Here is a 27,373-nt window from a genome sequence, read left to right as displayed (position 1 = left end):
GTAGCCGGCACGGCCGTCTTAATGGAGTTCATAAAGATTAGAAGGAAGACTGGGTTGGCCGCGGGGCTGGTGAAACCACTCTCCCGGCGAACGAGTTATCGCCGCTTTAGATACATCCGAGGCGGCGTCCGGCCGCGAATATCGTCCATCGATAAACTTATCGCGAAATATCAGCTGGCGAATCCCTCGAAGCCACGCTCGCCGCTCGGCTGACAAACTGGTTCGCCGGCTGAAAACCGCGACCAACCTGGAAAGCCGCGTTTCGAGCGGATCGAAAAACGAACGACACGTCTCTTCCTCGTTCCACTGGATAGCTTGGACGTTGCTTGTACATGTATCAGGAGATGGAGGACGCTGGGGGATATGGAAATCGACGTGGGATATTTTTGGCAGATGTTGGTCAGGGTTTGGCCGACGTATACCACGGTATACACGGTGTCTTGCAAAGATATGCATAGGATGTGGAGGAGAGTTGACGTATTAATTGGCGAATAATTTGTTAGATTAATCGGTAAACGCTACGATAAAGAAATAGATAAATTGCAGTGTAGTAATAGTAAGAAATTGTAAGGTTTGCATCAAAAGTCATTAGCATCGTGCGTTTGAATAGCGGAGGATATTTGGCGTGTTGCAAAGACACCGGTACGTTAATGGAAATTGACGCGTAGATCGGCAAATGAATAAACGGAGTAACATTGTAGTAAATAAATATACTAGTAGTAGATAGTAGACGTGAAATGTGTAGAGGAGAAACGATGTAGCGTATTCTAAATCGAGATTAACGTTTTACTATCGTAGTAAGCTGACACTAACTAATAAAAGTAGCGCGATACATTTCAAATTGGAAAGATAGAGGCCGTGATTTTATTCCGAATTGAAAAATGAAATACACGTGAGATTATAAAGGAGAAAAGTATACGTTATGTGGACACTGTAGAATGCACAATATATTTATACGTGGTTAAATAAGTCAGGAGCCTCTACAAGTGGTTAATATAGAGTGCGTCGCGGAATCTAAGTCCAACTTTCTCGGTTGTAAACGCATTGAGAAATGCGAGGGCCTTTGAGAACGTATAGTTTATGTGGCCTAACGGTGACAAACGTACTGTATGGTTATTATACTCTAAGCTAGGACTCGTACCAGATCTCGCTGCGTTGAATAAACCGCGATACCACGTAACGCTATTCTCCAACAATAAGCCTTCGATTTATGTATGCTCGGTTTGTTACTGGAAAAATTGCGCTTAAAGAGCAACTAATTAGATTAGCTGTTAAAATATGGCACCGTAACGTTAATAGCTATGCACGTGCTATTACTTTTTCGTTTGTTTTGTCGTCCATTCGTCATCCGGTTCGTACAGACCAATGATACGTTTCTTTTCGTCTGTTACCTTCTGAATTATTTTCACGATGTTCTTTTTTGAATGGCTTTGGTTCGCGTTGGAAATGCGGCGCGTTCGACGGTGCTGGCGCCAAGTAGAAAGCACGTGTCTCGCGCAAATGGAGGAACAAGTCGAGCTGCGAGATATGTAGGTGAACAATGTTTTGATACCGGCCTTTGAGGGTTTTCAAATCGTGGTCACGGTTTCTGAAGTGTCGCGGCGAGTCGATATATCAGGCTGTCCCAAAAGATTCTTTCGTTTTACAAGGAAATAATAGATGCACGACATTTTCTGTTTCCTATTATTTTATCGAATTACGTATGATCCATTTTGTTCGATCGGAATATAAAACAAGAAATGTTATTCATCCATTGTTTCCTTATAGAACGAAAGGAACCTTCGGGACAACTGAATAGATTCTAAGATGTTTCAGAATATTCCGTAAGTAGGAACGTTGGATTTAGTACGGACGTCGATGGTGATTATTTGCTAGCAATGAAAATAAATTAAAACTGTTACCTTCAATTTGTTATATACAGAATATCTCATAATCTACAACGTATAGCGTTTTATATAAGACAGACGTTCAGTGGTACCCATCGAGTCTCTCGAGGTTTACGAAACTTCTAAAAGACCTCCGGGGCTTATCGAAATTTTAAAAGCTTACAGATTCGTCACCTATTAGCGTATAAAAAGGCAAAGCTTTAAGAATCAAATTTTCACAGTATCGGGGACCTTTCGAAATCGACCAACAGCCAACCGCTCGTTATCTGCCAGTTCCTGAGAGTTCCTAATGTCTAGCAACGAATTCGTCTTTGTCTCATACTACTTGTCCAGCTGCTAAGCAACTCTCTCCTTTCCAAGATTTATCGAAACTTTGAAAACCAGAGATTCGACACTTATCAAGGGTTCCAAATGTTTCGAGCATCAAATTCTCGCAATATTGAAATCTTTCGAAATTAACGTTCGAACGTCCATCGCCTACTCTAAGGAATTGATAGCGTCTGACTACCAATTAACCTTTGTCCCCACTCCTCCACCTACTACTATCATAATTCTCCCCTTTCTTCACCCACTATCTCAGTCATTCTGCACTCCAGGCTATCTCCATAAAGACTCTGTATCTCCTCTGGCTTGTTGAGGCGAGAGCCAGGGAAAATCCCCTTAGCGTGCTTTCGAGCGCCGGTTAATCGTCGGATCATGCAAGTTTCCAGTCGTCGAGTCAGCGCGAAGAATCTCCGGCAATTTGTTCGGATCTCGGTGTAATCCGGTCGTCGCGCCACGGTTCTTGTTCATCGCGGCTGTCTAAAGGTCGCGACGTTGTTTCGCCAGCCAGCGAAATGTCGAGCCTCTCCCCTGGCCCAGTCATCATTCCTATAGTTACGTCCAACGAGTCGAGCCTCACAATCGCGATTTCACGAAATATTCGCAAGTAAAACGTTTGATGGATGCGATGGGTTTAGTTTACGCTACTGGCCCACCGATCTTGCTGAACCGTTCATATTCAGAAAGAAATTTACGCGGAAACATCAAACTCTAATGCCGTTTCACGTGTCTTTTTAACACCTTGTATATAAGATGGTTGCAAGAAACGTTCGCGCGTACCTTCAGCGTCTCAAGACAACTTCTGATTGTCTGTTCTCCAGTTAAAATATTTGATATTCCCTGCCATTTTCTTGTTGTGAATTAACTTGGAGTTTTATGATCACGTATTAATCGTATAGCTGCCTATTGAAATGAAAAGATTCCGGAAGACTCTATCGGACATGTAAACTTAATCAATTTCTTTATTTCGTTACGTGAGTACTCGATTGATATTCGATTCTCAAGAAACAAAAGATTCGCTTTCGTAGTTATTTGTCGCCATATTTATCGCACGCGAAGATGACACAAGTACGTACGTGCTAAGGTAAATTTAAAAGGCGACGTCCGTAATTCGAGAAACTAAGTAGAAATTTATTTCATCCTCGAATATTGTACCGAGTACTGTACTTCCCACATTTTCTATATTTCCGTACGCACCGCGTGTACTTTGTACATTTTTGCAATTTAAAATTGCCGCGTAAAAATGCGCAGCCTAATCGTCGCTTTTCCGTACTTTCCAATTTACCAAGTCGATCAGCGCGGCTTCCATACGCCCCGAATATTATAAACCGCCATCTATCGTTTCCCATAGAAATTCCATGTTTGGACTAAACCGAGAACCGCTTACTCGTTCACTTTCTCGTACGTTAGCCGCGTGTCCCTTTATTCGATCTAATCGCGCCTTTTCCAGCTAAAATATCCGATATTGCCAGCGCGTTGCTCTTCCTCGAAAAAAAGAAGAGGAAGAAGCCAGGGGAATGAGCTGAGATCTGGCGGCGAGAGAGCGCGGGAAACGACACATAGACAGGCTCTCGAATCTAACACCGTTCCTCGTAAAGCAACGGATCGCCTCGTATAAAATAAAAGGGGACAGATTAACGGCCGTGAACGTGGGGGCCTGCTCTCTCGCGTGTGCATGCATTAGACGTGTGCACGACCCTCCCACGCGCCACCGCCTCTTTCTCTTTCCCTCGATTTCTTTTCTCCCTCTTTCTTCCTGTTCGACGCTCCGAGAGTATCACGTGTTCCCGCGAATTTAATTGCCTCCATAAATATCGCGGGCCTTCCATGGCCGAGCAACGTTAAAATACGACGGAGGATCGAGGTCCTAACCCCTTCTCCTTCTCACTCTGTCCATCTATCTGCCTATCTCTCTTTCGAGGAACTCATCCCGCTGGGGATTCGCGATGCAAGAGAAAAAGTGGATCGTTCCGAATGGTAGACGATGATGATGGCGAGCAAGGTGGCTTTTGATTGGGAATGTACAGCGTTGCGAGACTTCCAGAGGATTGTAAGGGGCTGCGCGATGTGTGGTTGAATTTTTGTTAATGGACGGTGATGGGCTCTGTTAGACACTCGCGAGCGTCCTTTTTTTTTTGGAGAACGTCTTTCTTTTATATTGGACGCATACTGAGCCTCGTAACTATAAAACTACTCTGCAGTGTTTTATTCTTATCCGGATACGGGATGTACAAGGTACAACAGGACCAAACGTGAACAGAAATTTACTAAGTTAAACTTAGAGTCGAACTTTGTGGAAGCGACGAGTCAGCAAACGAGGATGCGTTTATTCGAGTTATCGTTACGATCTCGGTTTATTTCGTGTGCCGAGTTCAATTTCTGTCTCGATAAGATATTCCGTTTTACTGATTCTACCGATTACGCGTAGTCGTAGTGAAACTAATTTCCCAACATTTGGTAAATCTTCCGCGAGGCTGAGTACATACGTAGAAGAACGAGATACATCCGAGTTTGTTCGCAAGGATACAACAAGAATCGTCGATCTATGTATGTGTCGTTGGAGATCAAATACATACAAGGTATCGCAGTTTTTTCTGGCTGAATATTGTCGGTATATTCTATAGGTCAACGTGAGGAATAAATGTCATATGGATATATGTATGTGGTTGGAAGCATTGTTAAAGAGTTATAACGAAGAAACGACGTACAGAATGAACAGTAACGAACTGCGTTACTACGGTTTAAAGTATGAATGGGTCGAGAATATTTGCATCTGGTAGCAGTCAGAGGCTATTGTAATACTTGTACAATTCCAACCACAACTCTATTTTAAAATGTTCACCATTTCCCTGTCAATACAAGATTGGCAGCGAAAAAAATTGAATTTATTTATTACTCGTTGAAGTTGAAGATGTAGATTACAATACTTTCTGGCTATCACTAGCTGTACACGCATTTCGATCTATTCGTATTTTTCATCGTATTGACTCGCGTTCGTCATCGCTAATTTTTGTACATTGTTCTCTTCTTTTGTTACAACTCCTCAACGATACTTCCAACGAAACATATGTTTCTGCGACATTTTTGTCTTACTTTCGCCAATGGAATATACTGACAACGTTTAACAGGAAAAAGACTGCTACACGTCGCGTGTATCGTTTCAATAAGGAAGAAATATCTGGAACTACGTATACGCGGGTCCTCTGATCCGATGTTATTCCAAAGCAATCGAAATTAAACTCAGGACGATTATAAATACAACGACCAAGCCTGGCGAAATTCCAGCGAATCGCGTTCTTTATCCCGTGGACTTTACGTTCACTCACCTTCCTCCGCTTCCGTTTGTCCGGAACACGATGTTTGCCAAGAAATCGTGACCAGTTCTCTCGTTTCAATTTCCGTTTCGCGGAACCTTGACAGCTTCCGTTCATCCGTGACGGCCGGAAACTTCAGAAATTTACCGGCTCCGCGTGTTTCGAACGAATCTCCAACTTCTCTTCTGTCTTCCTCTTCTATTTATGTCGTGAAATTTCGAAATTTCCGCTTGCTTCCGGCGTGCAGAAGTTTAATTAAAAAATTCGACGAATAACTTTGCCAAAGATTATTGATTGTTGGCCCAAACTCGCAGATAGCAGGAAGATCTCGGAACAAGATGAATCATCGATCGAGCAATTTGTGGAAATATTTAGCAAATTTTTAAGTAACGCGCTAAAAATGATCAATAGTGTCTTTCTTGGAAAGACTTGGAAAATTTTTCCACGATACACTGTGTCTGTAATACGATATTAAAAGATCTATGAAATTTCTTAAGAGGTTGAGTTTGTAAATGGGCAGGAGTTTGGTGGTTACGTAGCGAGAAGCAAGTTTGTAAGTAAAACCAACTGGCTGTTGAAACCTCTGTGAAAAGCGTGTACCTAAAATGTGTCGTAAAGAGTAAGCGACGACGAGTATACTTGTGAAACACGTTTATAATATAGAATTACGTTGCCACGAAACGACTGTTCTATTTTTTAATCCTATTACTACAATCTACTTCAATTGCTAAATCGTAATTTAAACAGCAGAGTGTAACCACTTTTTACGCTTGACGCGTATATTCATGAAAAACAGCTAACTGATTAAAAGAGAGCTACGACGAAATGGAAAAATAATATAAAGAATTACATAGATACGAGTACTTATTTTTTCTCTAAGTAATATAGATATCTCGCGTAACTTAATTTAATCAAACTCTAACAATCTAACAGCAGACGTACGAAAATAATAGAAAGATAAAAGTGTAAAATTCCCTAAAACGTTCGAAACGATCGTTATGTTGCAGAGAGGTATGCGTGGACGAGGGGCAACAGTTATCGCTGGCGCATGGATGTCAATTCTACGAGGTCAGCGCGGCGGAGAGTCCTGCCGGCGCGGCTCTCGCGTTCCAGGCGCTGCTCCGAGAGGCGAGGTCGGTGCAGCTGCTACGAGCGCTTCCGATCCGCCGGAAGTTGGGCGTTCACTCGGTCTCAAGGGTACTCGGCACGATCTTCGGCAAGAACACGACGAAAGATCGGAAAAAGAGGCCCTCGTTGAGCATATGACGCCTCCTCTGCGCCCTCCTCCTCGGAGGTCGTGACGAACCCGACAGGAGAACCGACGTGGTCGTTCTCACCAGCAACGTCTACTCCAATCGCTGACGAGGACATCGTTAAGAAATCGTCTGACCAACATGAATCAGTCACGGTGACTCAAATTTTCCTCTCGAAGGACACGTTTAAGAAGATGAAGAAGAGAAGAGGAAGAATATGTTTGGTGTTCTCTGGACGCGACACAGTTCCTGGCGTCTTGATTCGTCTTCAAGAATGATCCTGAGGAACGCTGGGACGTTGCCTGGCGGACAGGTAAAGAAAACGCATCTACGGTAGAACCTCGATTGGCGTAGAATTACGAAAACGCAAGGGACTGAAAGTGCACAGGTGTCGAGGTTCGTGCAACGAACGAGGTAACCGATTGGACAGTTTACTCTACTTTTGTTATGGTGTTCGTGACGAGACTAGGTTGCAGCGGATGTACGTTTTGACGAATTGTCGTTCTGATCCGTGAAACGTATGCTCGTAAGTGGACCGCAGACTCTTGTACAAATTTGTATTTCGCAGAGTATCATTCAAGAAATAGTGGAACTTCGCGCTTTGAAATTTTACGTAAATGTATGAAAGCTATACTCGTAAGAACATAGATATATCCATGTTTGATTGCCTCGACGTATTCGTCAGAACACGCATCCACCAGAACACTTCACCACGGTGCAATTATATCAGTTGCGATTGGATTTCTCATATCGTCGCTCTTGGTCCCGTTTGTTCGTAACCGATTACGAGATACTATCCTCACAATGCGTTGCGGAATACAACGAGCGATGTACTTGCGCGGACGATCGAGGTTCTACCGTGTATCATCTCCCAGAAGAAGCTTCGTGACGTAAAAAGGAAAGATAATTGTACTTTCTGAGCGGACGAATGCGATCATTTTGTTGACTGTTCGTCGTTGGGTAGAGGGAGGCAGAGGGCGCAGGAGGCGCGTATCCGAACACCAGCTTCGTTTCACGTGCATGGAGTTTCGGGAGTTCGATCGAAAAACGAGAAAATCGTCGACCGGAGAAAATAGCTGTTTCCCTAGGGGAACTAAATGCAGGCGTTCTCGCGTCAGATTCTCGTGTGTTTACAGACGTTTTCATTTAACGTTCGATGGTGAAAATGGACAGTGAATCGAAGAGGAGGAGGAGGAGGAGGAGGAGGACAGTGTGAGAGATTGTGACGAGCGTGAAAAACGACGAATCGCAAGAAATTGATAGCGAGTAAGGTGGTCTTTGTTCGTCGAGTGCTTCGTGTTCGTTTTCCTTTTATTTTTCTCCCTTCTTTCCCCTTTCTACGTTCTTGTCGGTGTTGCAGTGGTCGAATCGTATCTCCTTCGAGGTGGATGGAGAATCGGCGATACGCGCGTGCGACTGCTGTTCCTAAAGGGTTGTAGCTTTAAACGTGACCGGAAGTCGAGGTGATTCTCTCATCAGGGTGCATCGATACCGATTCGTATGATTTCTGTCGAGAATCGTGAGAAACGTTTCGCTCACTTGAGATTGTTTCGGTGTATTTATTTGTTTCGAGTAATGCGAGGTAACGGAGTGTACTCGTTGCTGTTGAGCAACCGAAAAGATGGTTAAATTGGATTTTTAAATGGGAAGCTACAGGATCGTTAGAAATAATTTCGATGTGCGCTTTGTTAGAAACAAAGTGAAATAAAAAGAAGAAAGAACGAAATGTTTTCTTAACGTTGTATCTTGCTAGAAGATATTATTTCGTATGAATTTATTTATTTTTCTAGTTGAGCCCTACTTCTCTCTACTTTCTTTTTCATGCATATATACATGACATATGTTTTCTATAAATATTGTAATTTTGGTCAATGAGATATCGATAGAATTATGTAGATTTAATTTTATTAAGTATATCGAACGTACGGTAGAAATTGAAAGAGAAATAAGATACACGGTCGAGAAATATTCCGTTCACTGATTTCGTGTCTTGTACAAGCATTGAAATCACCAGATTCTCTCGCCTATGCAACGCTCTTGTAGCTTCTCGAATAAACTCTTGAAATTTCGCTTAATCTTTCGTTAATCTTGTCTCCTAACGATGAAAGGCTTAATAAATATAAAGGACGTAAAACCGGTAATTACCAAAGACAAGTTGTACGTAATTTACCATTTTTCAATGTAACCTACGGATAACATAGCCATTAATGAAAATCGTAAAACGGCGGATTAATGTCTTCTGACGCAAAGGTAGACGTCCATGTAGAATTATGATTTCCAATTCTCATGCACATTTCGATTATACGAATGCAATTAGGAAGCATCTTAGAAGATATTTTATTTCCATAGACGTACGCATGGAAGTAATTGGAAAATGAATTACGCAATGAACTATGTACTGCATATGTACGTATTATGCATTATTACCAACATTATTTCGCTTCATGCTCAAAAGTTTCGCCATTTCAATATTTCTATTTAGTATATCAGCCACTCTTTCCAAATACTGCGATCTCGGTTCTTCCGAGGTCTCGAATCAGACGTTTTCTAAATATTCTTCGAGTCTACATTTCCTCGAATATTCCAAACTTCGACTGACATCGACGAAACGAGTTGTTCATTTTCTTAAGAAATTAACTGCGAAGATTCGATTTTTCTACGACCCTTGAACGTTGCTCGACCAGTTTCACGAAATATCGATCGAAAGATTAAGCGAGATCTCGAGCTTTCGAAGCGCGACAGACACCCGATGAGAGGATTCCGCGTTTCACGCGACACGTTATCGTCCTACGCGACAAGCTTCACCGATTCTGCGCTCGTTTCTCGGTCGCGGGACCGGAAACGCGCCGTGAGCGCGGGGACTGGCGCCGCGTTCCAAACGAAACCCGATAGTCTTTCAAATAATCTTTCAAATTTCGCAGCTGTGGTCGAGCGAAGGACATTCGATGGCGACAACGCTGCAAAATCTCGACTCGATCGCGCTCTGTCTTCTAAAGAATGTTAATTCTAAAGAATGGAAGATTTGTATCGTATCTTGAGCGATTAGGTCACGTGTATGTGGAATCGTTGAACAATTGAGAAACGAGGAGAAGCACTCGGGAGATTATAATAAATCGTTCGATTGAATAAGAAATTGACAGTAAATCGACTCGTAAGTATTTGTCTAGTATCGCTTTTCAGAGTTTAGTTTGCTTCGCGAACGTGGTCACGCTGTTTCGCACCTAATTTTACGCGAAAGAAGCTATAGTTTTGGCGGCTATCTACTTCTTGATCGAATAAACGAAAGGAACGAACGTTCGAACGAAAGGATTTCAAGGATATAGAGACTGTCGCCAAAGGATTCAGCATCAGCGAACACATTCGAACGTTGGAAAAGAAAGAACGTTGAAACTGAAATTGCCAATCGATTATTAAAAATAAATCTGCATTCTTATTTACTTTGACGGCTCTCCTGGTTTCCGACTGTCAGGATTCCAACGCAAGGATGTGATACTTTTGAATGGAAACGAGACGTGGGTCTCCGTTCTCGAGATCGAACTTCCGGCTTCCGAGTAATCGATTCGACAACCTTAATGTTCCTACTGAAAGTAGCCTAAGTGTACATAGCGCACATACATTCGCCGAGCGTGAAACTCCCGAGAAGAAGCTCGAGGGTTCGATCGATGCATAGATTCGTAAGGTGAAACGAGAATGAGAAGCATAAGAAAATGGTCCAGCGTGGCGGACTGACTATTACGAAGCTCTTAAGGCTAACCACGCGTCGAACTCAGAGTAAACTTTTCGATTACATTGTCGTGTCATTTTCTTCAACACTCAAATTTGCCAGACTTCTTCGCGGTCAAAATGTTTCTCGCGTTATCGTACTTGTATTTGCGATAGACGAGGACCATTCTGCATTCGCGACAAATTTAACGATATAAAAATAATACGGAGAAATATATCTTTGGTGGAGGAGCAAAGGGAGTATCAGACAGAATTACAAGTTTCTCAGAGATTATCACAGTTATAAAACTCTCGTAAATTGTTAGAAATTCTTGTAAACTTGCAAGATTAAAACACTTGTGATATCGTATTTAAGATGCGACGTGAGATGAGGTGTTAGATTTTCGTTATGTTACTGGAATCTCAGGCGAAGGGAGAAAGAAGTGAAATTGATTTGTGTTATTGGAACCATAAGCGGAAGACCGCAACGTGGAAAGTATTAACGTATATTTATTTTACGTTTAGTAATCTGTCGAACGAAAGACTTGTATCGTCTCATCGGCCCACCAGAGATATAAAGTACCCGAAGTAAAATATTATCCGCTGCATTCATGTCGATGTCGCGTGCATATCGTAGAAACACGCGTCGAATCGAATGCGAGATACGCGCGGATCACGCCTGTATTTTGTCACTCTGAGTTCAATATGAAACTAGGTCGAAGGAATTTATCATTGTGGGGCTAGTGAACGTTTTCATTGACTAGATGATAAATGAAACCGACGATTCGTATTCTCATTGCGAATTCGTGTTATTGTTCGTTTTTCTCTCGGCGACGAAACGACCGCCATTACAGGTTGGAGCATTTTTTTTTTTTTTTTTTGTAAAAAAGTAAAACTGGAAAAAAAGGATCGTTCTTTTTTCTACGGTTATAGCAAACGCGACTTGGATCGTGTTTTTAAGGTTCTTAAGTGTAAGTCATGTTGTACGTATAGTTCTTTCAGTGCCTTTTATATTGTCTCCAGTGTTGGGTGTACGAGAGTTCATTTCGCCTCGCCGATATACCTTCTCTCGGTCTTTTCTTTCGTTTATTTTATACTTTGCAACTTGATACGATACACGAGACAAATTATACCGCGTAAAAATTATTAGACAGCTCTGCGTGTCATTTTTTCTGTAATTCGTTTTCTGTATTTCTATAATCTCGTGGGAGCATCGTTTGATTCGCAGTCGAGGATGATCGTAATCTTCGTTCGATCTATTTATGGCGAAAGGATCTCAACGCAGATGGAGCGATGAATATTTGTAAGTAAAGTTGCGTTAACGACGAAAGAGAGCGAAGAGGAAGCGTTAGCTGAGAGACAGGCGAAGAGAAAAGGTTTATCCGCGAGCCGTGTAACCGAGGGATGAAAGTATGTGCTTCCAGAGCGTCCAAAAAAAAAAAAAAAAAAAAAAATCGATACATTCCAAAACGTGTGAAATCTACGTGGTAAATCCATAAAACGGGCGTGAGTGTGTCATGCGATTTTCCGAATTCTGGCCGATATCGATCGCTGTATTTTAAGTGCTAGTCACTTGTTATCGTAAATTGAGAAAGAATAAAATTCTTTTGTTAAACCTTCAGAGAATTTGATTTGCCATGGTCAGCATCCATTCTCTCCTTTCTTCGTGTCCGCTCTGTTCACCCCATCTTCCATCCAATAGCAATCTTTCCGCTCCAAATTGTATAAAACTTTCCGATAATCGATTCTTTCTTCCTACGCTTTTCTACAGATCCTTCTTCTTCCTCTGTGATTTTCACTTGCAGTGGCCACTTTTCAATTCGAAATTACGTGAAATTCCCTGTATCTCATTGTTCTTATATTTTTCTACAGGTACTGTAAGCTTTTTCCCACAGGTTGATACGTAGGTTTTAGAAAGGCACGATAAACGACGATAAACTTAAGATCACTTTCCACCGCACGGTTCAATAATTCATCAGCGTCACCTGATAGCACATTGGTTTTCTTACGCAGCTTAATTTACGCTACATATATTTCTATATTGTCTCTTCGTGTTAATATCTGACGTGACGATAGCTTGTCACCGTTGTAACCGTTTCGATGCAAACTTATCATACACATCAAAGTGAAGATATTTGAATTGCAAAACACTCGTAAAAACATTGAAAAACACGATAACTCGGACGGGACTCGGCAGACTTTCGTCTCTCTACAACCTCCGTCTCCACAGTGCGTGAATTCTTAAAAAAGGATACACCCTGACGGCTCCGCCACGGCAAAATTAGACGATCCGCTTGGAAAGTCGCGAATGACGAGTCAAGCGAACCAGCAACGATGGGGCTGACCGAATAACTAGCGATTCGGGCCAAGGTTTCGGGTGCAACACGTGTTTGTCAGCCGTGATACAGAAATAAAATACGGCGCGGTGTTCACCACGCGTGCACACGCCCTCGACGATGTCGATAACTCGTCGCGGGTAATATCATTCGTCAATGATGTCGAGAGAAGGATAGGAGAACGAAGCTGACCGACTGGATGGAGAAAGATCGTGCAGAAATAAAGAAACCGATGGAATACTGGTGGTATATTCTGCTCATCCTTACTGCGTATCCTCAATAGTCTTAAGGACCTATCATAAATCTCAGTAATTTGCTAGCTAAGGTCCTTCAGACCGGACAAATATCCTTTTTTCTGAATCATTTTTTAAAGATTATTGTCTACTACGGTTTGACAGGGGAAAGTTAGTTTTTCTCACGTACGATGCTTCCGACTAGCAACTTTCTATCGAGGGCGGCTAAGACCCTTCCTAGTCTACCAACCTTCGTTTATCCATTCAGAAGCATTGTCTACTGCCCTCACTTTCCTCACCAAAATTATCATCAACAAATCCGATGGTCCCGTGCGCTAGACACACCCATCGCTAGCTTTCCTCCGACACAGCATTGGCACTGTGACTTACTTATTCTTCAACGTTAGAATAGTCAACAAGTCATTATCGGGTTACTCTCCTGAAGTACGTACACAACAGTGTACCTCATAAGTGTTGGAAATATAACCTTTATAACCCTGTTAATTACAGTCTTATATTATCTTAACCAGCTCTATTATCTTAACGAAAATGAGGGGATCTATCAACTCGTGGTGTCGATTATTATAATCGTAACGGGAATTTACGACTTCCGTTGACGTGTTTCCTCGCGGTCGAAAATACACAAATAGTTTTCGTTGGAGCTTCACGAGTGACCGAATAGAGGAAAAAGCGCGTAGACACGGAAGAAGTGGTAGCGCGGTGAGAAACTTGTTCGGAGGAGAAAGAAATCGCTTGCGCGATTTTGAAGATGCTCCGAACGAATTTTCCGCGTTACAAGTTGAGCATCGACCGGGTGGAAGAAATACGCGCAGCAATGAAAGAACCGACGTGGCGACTCAGAAGAGAAAAAGTGATTTCCTCGAAAGCGAAGTAAACGATGGAAGTGAGAGAGTAGAAGACCTACGATTTCGATTACGATCCTTCAAGTAAGCTTCAGGGTGGCTGAGAAGTTCAAAGAACGGGAAATCCCACGATCTAAAAGCGATCCTCGTCGAAATTATCGTTCTGTCACTGTATTTCGTTTGATTTAGACAAATTTCATAAACAGAAACTCGTCAGTGTCGCATACTCCGTTTAGTTATTATGGCCCACGATATAACCCGCAACGAAAGAACCCTAACAACGAGCTAGAAACTTTTCTGTGGAAATTAATGGAATTTAACGACGAAAAGTATCACAAGCACGAACTTTCATTTGCAACAGACAACAAACGCGAGTGTCTAAATAGCCTAGCGATTGGATCGGTGATTTTTGAAGTAAAGGAGGGCTCGTTGCAAGTATCTCGACGTTACGAAGCGACAGATACAAGGCCTGAAAACGTGATCGGGTTTAGGATTTCCAGGGGTGGTGAACTCGTTCTAGTGGCAGCTAGAAAATTCTTGGTGGGCCTTGGCCGGTCATATTACCGCCGCCGTCCGCCGTTTTATCGTAGACAAGACAAACGACCCGAGAGCATCGATAAAACGATGCCCTCGCTCGATTTATCGTCACGAAACGAGGGCCGTTTTCGCCGAGAAGACACGACGTCACCTCCAACTCCGACCAAGTACTCTAATTAGTGTATTTCATTCGGTGAAATTGCAATTATATCGACGTTGATCACGCTGCTTGTTAATGGTTGCATTAATTTAATTTGTATAAATTTTTCTTCGTTTATCGTATCGTTACGAGTATTTGATAGCCACATTATGGAGCATCAAGACCTAAATAAATTAATTCTTGAAGGAAAAAGAAGCCTGAACTTGCAACAATATGTGTATTGTCTTATGAAGAATTATCACCCTTTCGGTCGTATCGCCTGTGTAATATTCCACGTGTTTTGATCTGAATATTCTACATGAAGAATGCATTTATCTTCCAGATCATTCTGTAATATATTCATATCTTACATATTCTGTAGTTCTTTGATGTTTATTCTCTCATCAACGCAATCACTAATCCAGTTTAAGGAAACAATTTCAGTTAAATAAATTGAAGAGATGCACTGAAATCGAGCATTTCCTATGAAAAACCAAAGGTGTTTCTCTCTACCAAATTGGAGCACCATGAATAATATTCTACGTATTCCATAATATTCCACAATATACTGTAACGTTTCAATCATGATTCATTTCAAAGAAATTCAAATGCATCAAGACCAATCTCTTCCTAATGAGAAGCAAAAATGTTCCCCTGCTTGAAACTAGAGCACTCTATGTAGTATTCTATATATTCCATAATATTCTACAGCATATTACGATACTCGAATTATCGACATAATGATAGTGATTCCAGTCAAATAAACTCAAAAGATCCGAATGCACTGGAAACGATCTCTTTCTAGAAACAAGCTTAGATGCACCCCTTTCTTAAATTGGAGCACCCTGTATGGCATTCTATAAAATTCCACGATATATTTAATACTACAACCGCCCACATGATGATCATAATTTCAGTGAAATAAACTACAAAGATTGAGAGAGAGAAGAGAAAATAAGATAAAGATTTCCTAGGAAGTTCCTAGGAAGAAAGCAAACATGTCCCTCCTTTTAAAATTGGAACACCCTGTATGGTATCCTACATATATTCCATAATATTCTACGATATATCATAATACTGCAATCACCAACATAATGATTATAATTTCAATGGAATAGACCAAAGAGATCGAGATGCCCTGAAACCGATCTCTTCTCACAGAGAGCAGCGTATCCCTCTTCCTGAAACGTTTGCCCATGCTCTCCCTCTATTCTCGGCTAATTAATGGCGCGCTGGCTCGCGATTAGAAATTCAGAGCGAGCCACGCGGCCTGCCGCCGACCCGCAATGACCACCTGCCGATCACGATCCTAGAGGCCGCTTTCGACAAGGACGATAACGCCGTACGACCACCGTGGAAAACGACGGGGAACAGAGAAAGGGAGACTGCCCGTGAAAAACAGACGAGCTGCAAGGATCTTAGTCGATGTTTGCATGGCGAAAGCGACTGAACGGTTTCCATCGCGTGTTATCCGACGGTGAAAACGATGCTTAACCGATATCTTCTCCTTCTTCCTCGAGTTTAGGCTGAGCAAACTCTTGCTTGGATAAATCCATTTCGCTATCAGAATCGAATAGATCGCAAGGATTTTCGTTTGATAAGGTTGATAGGATGTTGGAGATTGTTTGAAGCGATTTCGTCGACTCCCTCATGGATTTAGTAAGTTTATAAAGAAGGTAGAATATGCAGAAGTTCTGAAGCTTGACTTAGGCATCTGTGATGTAAAACTGAAAGAAACCAAAAGAAGCCCAACAAAGGGTTATTGGTAGATTGTTTCATATTCAACAGATATCTGACAATTATTGAATCACAATTTACGAACATTGTCCTACGTGAAATTACGATACGACTCCTATTCTGAGGAGCCATCTTCAATTGCAGTGACAACCTTCCGATCCAATACCTTCGTTCCACCAACTTCAGTCATTCATCTTAACCTAATCTAACATCAACCCTAACCGAAACTTAATTCAACATCTCCAATTCACTGATCTGAACAACAACTGAACAACTCGTCCTGACTTGACTTCACCTGTTCGCAAAGAGCCTCGTATTTACACCGGTGACGCGTAAGTACTCGCAACAGCTCTGCGTGAAGAGGAAGGCGCGAGGAAACGGTATTCGACGGTGCACGCGTGCACCAGCCACGTTGCACGTCGCCTGGCCGCCGGATAGTCGCGGTCGTGACTTCCAAGGTCGTAGGTCGGCTCGCTGCACCTTGCACCTCCAGCCTGGTAGGCCGAAAGAACCAGCCGCGACGTGTCTGGCCTCGGGCGAGAGTTGAAATTTAATACATGCGCATAACTCTCAATACTCGTTCCTTGCCCAAGGGGTTCGTCCACCTTAGGGAACCGTCGCGTCGCTGGATTATCGTGCTACGAAGGGTTCCACGGGGTCAACCTGGGTTGCAAGAACGTTCTACCTCGAGGCTGTTGCGTGTGTTGACTGGCCACGTGATCGATTTGCACGCTTTTATGTATATGAGACTCGGAAGGTTGGACGTTGGCAGGTTGGTCTCGAGGGTTTGGTTTTGGTAGTCAAATGAGAGTTACGAAGGTGGTCAGGTTGAGGTACGATGTTTATGAGGGTTGGTGAGAAGGTGGAATATCGTGGAGGATTAATGGAGGGAACTTAGTCGGTGTGTTTACGCGTTTGGGGGTGTGTTTGCAGTTGTTTGAAGTTTGTAGCCAGAGTGTAAATGACTACATAAACGCAGATGCTATCAGATTCTTCCATATATCCTTTTACTCCCGTATCCAGTTCGAATCTATCCTTAGGACGCGATTTGGGCGGATTTCTTAAGGAGGAGATATTATCTTCCTGGTGTAGATTTCCGTACGGAGTACCCGAGAACTCGAGGACGATATTTTTCAACGCAGACGATATCGTTTTTTATATTTTTGTTTTAAAACACATTGTCAAACTTCTGTTTTCTTCGATTACTTCTAAACTGAACTGAATCAAACAAAATATACAATGACAAATGCCAGCTAACCAGAAAGCCAATTGCATTACTGTCGTAATAAAGTAACATTGAATGAGCTCTGATTCAAACTTCGTCAAACAGAATCAGATCATTGTTAGGCAAATTCAGATTCAAAGCAAAATAAACCAAATGGAATCTGATTCATCCAACCTCGACCGATGTTTCTACTCGCGCTACATAAAACAGATTCACGTGCAGATCAAATTAACAAAACCTAAATTCACTCGACTACAAGTCCACGGAAACCGAATCCAACGGACCCAAACCCGAAACCCCAAGCTGCTCACGCATCTACGCTCGAAGCTCTTGCAATTTTTCCCCCTCAACTCTACGCTTCCCGTAATCTTTCTGAAGTTATTCTCAAGCAAGCGTATATCTGTTGTAACTTAAACCCCACAAAGTCTGACGGAGTCCGTCGTAAAAGGTGCAGTCGGAAAGACAGTTGACGACAGTTGGAACGAGCGAGCAGCGTTTCCGAACGAAATTTTCGGCGTCAGACGTGTCATTAAGGTAAATGCTTCGTTTTCGTTCGGTTAGGGAGTCCTGTCTCGTCTGGGCGACGTCCACGAGCGAAACTCATGCTTCTACCACGAACTCACGCGGGGATGAGAAACGGCCTGTACCGTGGCGTGATAAATCAAGCTCCCGGGTTAACCGTAAACGTCAGGAGCGACGGCAGTCGAGGCTGGTCATTTTCAGCAGGTAATCGTACTTGATGGGCCTACTCAGAATTCACTAAAACGAGACGAACGCGAGCATCAGGTTGCAACGGAAAAGAGACAGAGGGAAGAGCAGCGCATCCACGTGTCTCGAACAGAGGGCAACTGCGATTTGTCGCGGTATTAACGACATTGTGGTCGCCACAGAGATTTACTGGCATACTACGGCGTGTCGTTTGCTGGTTTCGCAGATAGAAAGTCCCGAAGACGGTCTCAAGAGAAACGTACGAAAGAATTTGAAGTCGCCGTCGAAATGGTTAGGTTGTTGCAAGGGATGACGCGTGTGAATAACGTGAATTTTTGTTACGGTGTGTCATCCGTAAACTTATTGTGGTCGTAAGAGATATTTCCACGTTATTGATCTCTTTTTTGTGTTAATTGACCGATTGATCATGTTTGACGAGTATATGGAAAAACGTGGACCTGTCGTTGGAATGGATAGATCGTTGCAACGAGGGACGTGTCTAACTAACGTGGATTTTTGATTAAGAGCGTGTCATTTGTAGATTTATTACGGATACGAATGGATACAAGAGGTGTTTGGACGTTATTTTATTTATGGAGGTTTGTAGACCGATTGATAAGGTTCGACTATGTTAAATTTTATAAATCGCTAGGTGCAGCTGATTATCGCGAAGATTCTACGTTGTTGAAGCGAACCATAGAACTCGATAAAGAAATGAGTCATGGAAAAATATGGGTATGTATGCACAGATGCTGTTGATACTTGATGAGTGTTGAAGAAGATTCGATATGCATATGTATGTTTGTTTTACGAGAAAATATTTTCTTGATCGAGTTCTGCATTTGATTCTTGCAATGGAAGCCTCTTCGGGAGTTCATTACATCGAATGATCATGCACTCTTCTTTCGCAATCTAATCTCGAACACCGAGGCTACTAACACTCGAAAATTTCACGTTCTCATTTGCACGAAATTTCCATTCCTATCGAAATCGATCGAACAAGGAGAAAACAGCCACCGTCGCAACGTGAAAGCACGCGACATTAGCGTCGATTAATTCAACGGTGCTCGAATTCGCGGCTCGTAACATCCCCGGCAATCGAACCGGTGATAAAACGTCGCGATTCGAGGTCGCGTTCGATCGTTAATTGGCTTGTGCAGGTGCGTTCGTACAGCCGCATTCCAACGCGATAAGGGAACTGCGATGTTTGCGTGGAACAAAGCTCGTCGTCGAGTCGGGTGACAAGAATGTCAGATTAGGCAGCGGTTCGAAAGTCGTATTCCTAGCGTTTGCACGCGCGATAAGTCTCCGAGCCTGCACCAACACCAATATTTTGTCAGCCGCTATTCGATTGCTGGTAACCAACGTCATCCGGGGGAAAATCAATTTACGATGAACAATGATATCATCCATTGACGTCCGACACATCGATCTTGGAATGAGCTCGAGCAGATTTATTTTTGGCCTGCAAGAGTCAACGATCGTTCCCGATTATTTAATCTAAAACAGTTTCCAGGGTTAAAAGAGTGTTCTTTCAGTCTGTATAAATGATATACTAACGTTTCATTTTCTTTTTTCTTTTTCATTGCAATTCCTTTTTTTTTCTTTTTTGATCGAAATTACTTTTTCTGAATTATATCTGCCGTGGATACTAAATTTAACGTTTTTTTATGGAGCTCAGGTTCTGCTAAGCGAGTTCGTTGGCACCATTCAGGTTATTCTTTTCAAAGGGGTAGCCGTTCGTTGCTCGATAATTCACTTGGCTTCTGGAACAGGTCACCCAGTTTCTTTATCTCTAAGCTGAGATCGATTGGCGAGAGAATCGAGTTTCGCGGGAATCGCGAGTTCGATGCTCGCCAGGATTTAGGTTTTGGCAAGCTTGCGGAAAATTGATTCATTGGATAGCGCTGGTCTTACGAAATTCATCACCGAATTAGATAACTTTTGGATCGATTTCTTTCCTCTGGTTGCACAAGGTAAAAATATTTTGCGGAAAGAGGTGTCGTCGATGACGAAAGGTAATTGCACCTGGTGACGTACGGACTCGTGATCCTGATGGAATGCGGCAAACGTTTAAACAATGCCTCCAGCTGATTCGCTCTTCTCAGAAACGTCTCTCTTGTACGAAATATTCCTCGTGCTAACCGCGTGCCCGCATTAAAAAATATGAAAATATCTTTCGTCGATTTATCACCGCATAAAAATTCCAGCTCTGAATAATAATTGTTGTTGTGCACACAACATTGTATCTCTCGTTAGTATTATTAGATGTTGTGCTGTCTTTATTCAAACACCGGAGGTAATCAGATATTACTCGATTAACATTCACAATTATCGTCATAGTCGTTCTACTGCAATTCACTTCGATCTTATCAGCGGCATCATAAAAACAGATTAAAATATTTGTTTCCCTAAATCCACCTTTTACTTTCATTTTCTTCGTTCCCGTATAAATTCTTTCGGTATCAAGCGAAGATTAAATGTTCGTTTTCTGAGGAAATTTTTGGTTTTCATTAAATATTGCAATATATTCTACTTCGCTAATATCCTTCTGCTTCACTGCCAAACATGCTCTTGGTTAGCAGCTCGTTGTTTCATATTGGAAAAGCAATGGAACATACAATTTTAATAAGATAAATATAATTACATACCGTATTATGGTAGACAGATAAAAAATTCGCAGATACCATACGGATACGGAAAATCAAGAATCAAATTCACTTGCTAAAAGCCTCAAACAATCTTTTCTTCAACATATTCCAAGATTATCTTCGCAATCATCAATTATTTAATTCATATATAGCCGTGTCGTATAATGTCGTATAATATCCATATAACGAATGTGCTTGCTGATAATCCCTACAAGTTGATGCGACTTTAAAAGGAGAAAAGGTAGCATAGAAAAATGAAAAATCTTTGGGAAGAATGTGCATCGAGAAGGAGAGGAAGCGAAGAAAGCCACCGAGATCCATATCGAGTGAAGAAGAGGCTTGAGAACGAACTGTTTCTCTTCTTGTATGTTGAACGCGGTGAAAACGGGATGTTTCGAGTTTTCGAGTAAATTGGAAACAAATGCGTGTTGCATGTTGGTGGACTCTAATAAACGACGGGTAGATAGCATAACATTAAATCAACTGGGCGGAAGCGAGAGGTTTACACGAATATTTCTAATTAACGAAGCATTAACGCGTCGGTGTGGGTCGGCATAATAAATACGACGGGTATTCCCGGCGATATGTCGCAATAAAACGCGGCTCTTTTTAATCGTCGGCCTGGAATACCTCGTCGTGGTGATCCTGAACGGAATAATTTACACGCGCTATTGTAACTATAATGTTCCAGTACAGTTGACCGTGCTTTTTATCGCGTCTCGTTCCGGCGTTAAACGGACGGCTCGACACTGACCTGGGTCACTTCTGTTGAATTCCGTTCCGCGTAGACAAGCATCCTTCGTTGTCATCACTTTTACAAGGCGTAAGAATGTGTTTAATGGAAACGTGTTACCTGCCCCCGTGGAATTATAGTTTGTTTCTTGTGACGGTAAAAGAACGTTGTAAACGATGTGTAGGCTAGTTATTTAACTTGCAACCTCGCTGAGGTTCACGGTGAAGAAAGTGTGAATTCTGGAGAGAATGTTGTTTGTTTGATGCGCAGAATGTTGTTTTGCGGATCGGTGCACAAGTCGATCAGTTGGTTGTAGCGAGAGATTTTAATTGTGATTGAATGCGGAAGTGTTTTCTTATCAGTGATCCTTTTTATAAATAATCCGTCCAAGTGTTTCTTCATGCAATTTTCTAAATGTGAAACTTTTCTTACGAAGAATTGTTTATTCTTTGTTATTTGTTTCTCGTACTAGGCCATTAAAGGGTATAGTTTTCATTGTTTGCTGATTTAACTATTAAAAAAGGAGATATTTTATTCAGGAAACATTTTTAAATAATAAAGAGAAATACAAATAGAGAAGAAACAAAAGATTGGCTCTATCTTATAATTCTTATTACACGTTAATTCTCTCATAGTATGCTAATTTTGCCATTTTATACTCTTAAGAGATACAATCAAAACGGTCTAACGAAAGTTCTTCTTACGTTATTACGTAAGCTCTAGGATACGTATGTTTGCGTTTAAAACAAATTAGTCCGGTGTCGTGTGGAAATTGCTCAGGTAATTTGCGAAAATGAGCCAGAGGGTAATGAGATTATTAGAATGGACGTAAAAGAGAAATCATGTGAAACTCTGACGTAACATTAAAGCAGTTATTTACGAGGAAACGAGCGAAAATGTGTTTTTAACTATTGGAAAGTTTCATAAACAAATCACAAGGATATTTGTCATTGTCGGTTTTGTTTATAATATCGAGATGTAAATAACTATAATTTCATCTAGCATATTTCTATATGAATTATGAAAAATCATATAGCATTATTACGACCTAAACATTCATTTAAACATTTCATTTGAATATCGATATCGTAGAATAAAAATTCACGAAATTTCTATCTCCAAAAAATATTTTAGAAAATAACAAGTGCTACCAATAACATTTAAAGAATGTTAATTTGTGAATTAATATAAGAATCTCCTATAAACATGTTTAAGTGATAATAAATTTACTGTTCTGATATTTTACGCATTTAACAGATAACACAAAGAATGATAAGAGAAAACATATGCAGAGAAAACAAAGACTCAAGAAAATTGCAAGAGAATCCCCTATATGATAAACGTATGTGATATTGACACTATAAATCTTTTTATGTTATTTACAATCCATAAATATTATGCGGCTTTAGTTCGGATTAACCAGGTATTCTTTTATCTAATCAGAAATTCGGATTCATAATTCGTAGGAACTAGTTAAAAATTACACACGGTAATTAAATAATACCCTTTTCTCAAAAACTCTCTTATTCTCAATATTATCTTTATCGCCCCTAAGATTCAATTTATTATTACTCTACACAAAATTAATATTAAAAAATATGTCAGAATTAGACTATTATATGTGATATTAATAGAAACTCAGATTCTTCTGACTCTTATTTAAAGAATGAAACACAGGTATGGTCCCAGAATTGTTTTATTTAAATAAATATTGAATATATTATGGTTATTTTACATATTGTTCTATATTACGTGTATTGTATACATTTTGGCATCTTCGAATATTATAAACGGATAAAAATCTGCGTTCTAAACTAATCATGATAAACTAAATAAACAGAAATGAGAAAAGAACAATAATTGCTGTCTATGAGTACACAATGGAGATCTCGAAACGAAGCTGGCCAACGTTCATTTGCCTTTGGGGCGAGCCAGCGGCCAGCGGTGGATCTCATCTGAAAATAATCCAAACGTCCCGTTCATCATGTTCATCCTGCCAATAAATAAAATCGTCAAAAAGGTGTCACATAAATCGCGCGAATACACACGGTGCCCGGAGGACATATTTCACCTGGAGGGCGCGCGCGAGAGATTTAAGCGCCACCGGTGACACCAGCGCGAAACAGATATTTCCGGGGCCGATTTGTTCTTGGTTACGCGTAACCAAGGATCAATCTATTAATCGTTCGTTGATCGCGTAGCTGTTGGTTAAAGAGCAGAGTCTTGCTTGATTCTCGGCTCTCGAAATACGTATCCGGCCCCAGAGACGGTCGTGCGACGTTTTACGATCGTAAACGGCGCGTAGGAGGCCGGGAGAGGAACACAGCGGCAGAAAATACTAGGGCGACGACGAGGAACGTCGAATACTTTTCCTCTTTCCCCCTTTACGCCCTCCCGGTTCTACCACTGTCTTGTGAGAGACAACTGAGCGGCGAATACTCGTATTCGTGATCGTAAAATTAGAAACACCGCGGCGCTCGGCGAGGCGCCAGTTTCTTGGTCGCTCCAATTCGCTCTTTGACATTTTCGATGATAACGATGGGGGATCTTACCCATTTTGAAAATTCTCGTCGCCGTTTGTCGCTGCGTTGGAATTCTTATTTTCGAAGCTTGATATATGGACGTGTACGTGACTCTGTTCTTTTTTTCGTGGCGCCGCGCCCCGAGCGTCTTTTTTTAGGTTAGCTTCGCATAAAGAGGCTTCGTATAATAACTTGATTGCGATGTGTCGAACGCCAGATCATGGAACGTCGATTTTTGACCTGAATTGATTGCCGGACATCGAAATCTTCCTTATGGTAGGATTATACTTATTATTTGATACTTTGTCAGCACGTAGGAATTATCTGTTTCAATTTTTGTACATGGTAAATAAAATGGTTATCGGTTATTGGAAATAAAGATACGATAGGTGTAATTTACATAAAATATTTTGTACGGTACATTTTGGGACATGGACTTTACGCGAAATTTGGATTAAAAATAACGAAGATCATACATATTTATTTTAGGACCAGGCTTAAGGTTCGATTTATTTCTATTATTAAAAAAGTTCTTTGAAAATTTGTTTTTCAAGCTTCTTGTATATAGATGTCATATCACGTGTGCGAAATAAATTGTGAAATATATACATAAACGTGTGTAACGCACGTTACTAAAAAAGCATATTACGAATTGAAAATATAAGCTTTTATTTTAACCCAAAACAACAAAATTCCTTATTTTTAACATTCTTGAATTTATTTATTTGTAAATTTTTTCTAATTCTTCTTTAAATCGGCACATTAATACATTAGTCAATAAATATACGTTTATAACATAGAAATTGTTGGAATATTATTTTGAATACATAATTACTTTAAACACGGTTGTCTGAATCATTAATTAGCCTATCAAAATACGCAACATTCTTTCAAAATCGTACAACACGTTATCACGAAAGTATTTTACAAATGCAACGCAACTGTTCAACATATTTGATGATACATCATGCATGATTATAACCTTTATCTCACACGTGCTCGATTCGTAACGTGTGCAAAAATGAAACTATAATTACCAACGTAACAAAACATTCCAGCGTGAAAAAGTATCGAAAGAGTAAAAAATGAATTGGGCCGATCGCGTGCTGCTTCGCGTTTCACCAGGTATTAATTTACAGGCCAGTGCATTCGGTTGAGCCCATAGAAATTTGCACAATAAATCTCTTATCGCGAAAGACAGACCGGCCTACCGGGCGACGATCGTCGCCGGTATGCGGTCGATATCTTAAGAACAGTAATTTTAGCCTCTGCTTTACGATAGTCTTTTGCCTTCTGCGTCGTGGCGGCTACTATTTATCGGGCTCCATTGTTCGGCGTAGAAAGTCCCGCTGGTGGATAATCACTTCTAATTATCACCGGTCCAGAAGCACGATCGTGATAATCGTATTTCCTGAAAATAAACCTGTACACATCGAAACCGAAGCGGTCACGCTGGATTTCACCCGGAAATATTTTCCGCGTCGCCGTGGATTCGCGATTTTCTTCCGAATGGCAAACGTTTGCGATCCGGTATGCATATTATTGCATATAAACTCGTGTCTACCAACCGATACTGTTGAAATTGTAGCCGTATAAAACTTGTCAGGCCGATTACAGCCACGCCACGGATATACTTTTATTAATAAGATTGCACATAAAATTACTTATACGACTGAAATGTTAATAAACAAACAGTTGCATAGTATTTTTTCAAATAATTTGTGTATTACTAGATGAAGCCAGCTCAAGTGCTCTGTGATTTGAGGTTATGATAATGAGTAAGAATTCCGATTAGTGAATAAAATCATCTTGGATAAGTGGTTAAAGATTTTAATATCGTTAATTCGTTATCAGTGAACAGTTATTTTTAGATATATTCTGTTGCTAAAAGCAATCATTAAATGAATTCATTATCGAAATCTGAACTTTTCCTTTTCATATCATGTTACGCGTTAAGTAACAGTAACACTGGAATATTATTTGTTCTTAATCTATATTACATATAATTTTATTACAAGTCCCAATAAGAATATCTGAAAAATATTTAAAGCAAATAAAAAACTGTTACCATTAGCGTAACATAATATGTAAAACCGGATATGGTAAAGCAATCAATAAGCACCTAAATCGCGACGCGATTAGAAAACCACAAAGCGACGTGTGTTCACAAGGGAGTGTTACATGCGCCGATCGGATCAAGTTTCTCCCATGCTACGCTTGTTAACAATTAATTTTATCGTTGTCGTGGGAACACAGTCGCGCATGGTAGTTCGAAAATCCACGAGCATAAAACGGCAAAGTAATGTCGGCCAGTTGGTAACCAATGGTTAAAGAAAGAACCATGTAAATGGTGGTCTCTAACGAAGCAATAGGTTGCCTTCGTATGTAATAAATACGGTTTGCTGGACACAGCAATAAACACAAGCCTAATTGCTACATTCGCGTTCTCCTGGAACCAACCGAACCGATTTGCATTTTACTATAATTATAATTCCGCTCTGTACGTCAACTATGTCGATTAGCGTAGTGTCACATGGTACTCTACTTTTTCGTGGCCCATGACCGTGGCGCCATGTTACCGACTGTTTGTCCAAAGATTGTGGAACAAGTGTATCGGCTGCAGATTAACAGTGTTTCAAAAGCTTGTTAGGCGACCTCGTAAATTCGCCGTGTTCCGTGTAGGAACTTAATTAGACGTTTTTCCCTCTGTTTTATGGTTAAGTTAGACATTAAACTGGCGCCTGTTCGCTGCTCGTGATTGCGTATGCTTAATAGGATCGTTAGAAGTGAATGTTGCTGCTCGGAATACGTTTTACCCGGCAGGATCTTTCAACGTATTAAATATCGCGATAAGTTGCGTTAGATTTTCGCTAGCACCGGAGATATTACACCGTGCCTTTTCGTTTTCATAACCGGAAACTATATACATGTTTTATCGAAACATAAATTGTTTGATCAATACATATATGTAATATGCGACTATAATACTGTGTACAATTAAGGATACAAGAAAGTAAGCATGTTTAGTTCATACATGAGAAGTGTTTTCTTAACACATTATGTGTTTCATAATACGAATTTGTAATTTCTAATTATTATTAACTTTTTATACTTTCAGCTTTGCAATCGAAGATGTAAGAAGTGAGAAAATCGTATTAATTTAGGGAATTCTAATTTGAAATACACGGTTTGTATTCGCGTACCAATGAGTGT

General features: G+C 40.9%; 1 protein-coding gene across 5 annotated transcripts in view; it reads left to right on the top strand.

Moving 5' to 3' along the window:
* Positions 1 to 9,258, top strand: part of LOC100745249 (ras-related and estrogen-regulated growth inhibitor-like) — an 89,777-nt gene extending 80,519 nt beyond the window's left edge. For all 5 annotated transcript variants that reach the window (XM_012382384.3, XM_012382383.3, XM_024365757.2 and 2 more), the window contains one exon: positions 6,529 to 9,258. In XM_012382384.3, coding sequence (XP_012237807.1) covers positions 6,529 to 6,787 — 259 coding nt within the window. In that variant the 3' untranslated portion in view covers positions 6,788 to 9,258. The remainder of the gene's footprint in view (positions 1 to 6,528) is intronic.
* The last annotated feature ends 18,115 nt before the right edge of the window (positions 9,259 to 27,373 follow it).

The sequence above is a fragment of the Bombus impatiens genome, unplaced genomic scaffold (genome assembly GCF_000188095.3).
Source record: "Bombus impatiens unplaced genomic scaffold, BIMP_2.2 scf_0151, whole genome shotgun sequence".
NCBI classification, from domain to species: domain Eukaryota; kingdom Metazoa; phylum Arthropoda; class Insecta; order Hymenoptera; family Apidae; genus Bombus; species Bombus impatiens.
The sequence above is the reverse complement of the archived record's forward strand: the minus strand, read 5'-3'. Positions and strand labels throughout refer to the sequence as shown.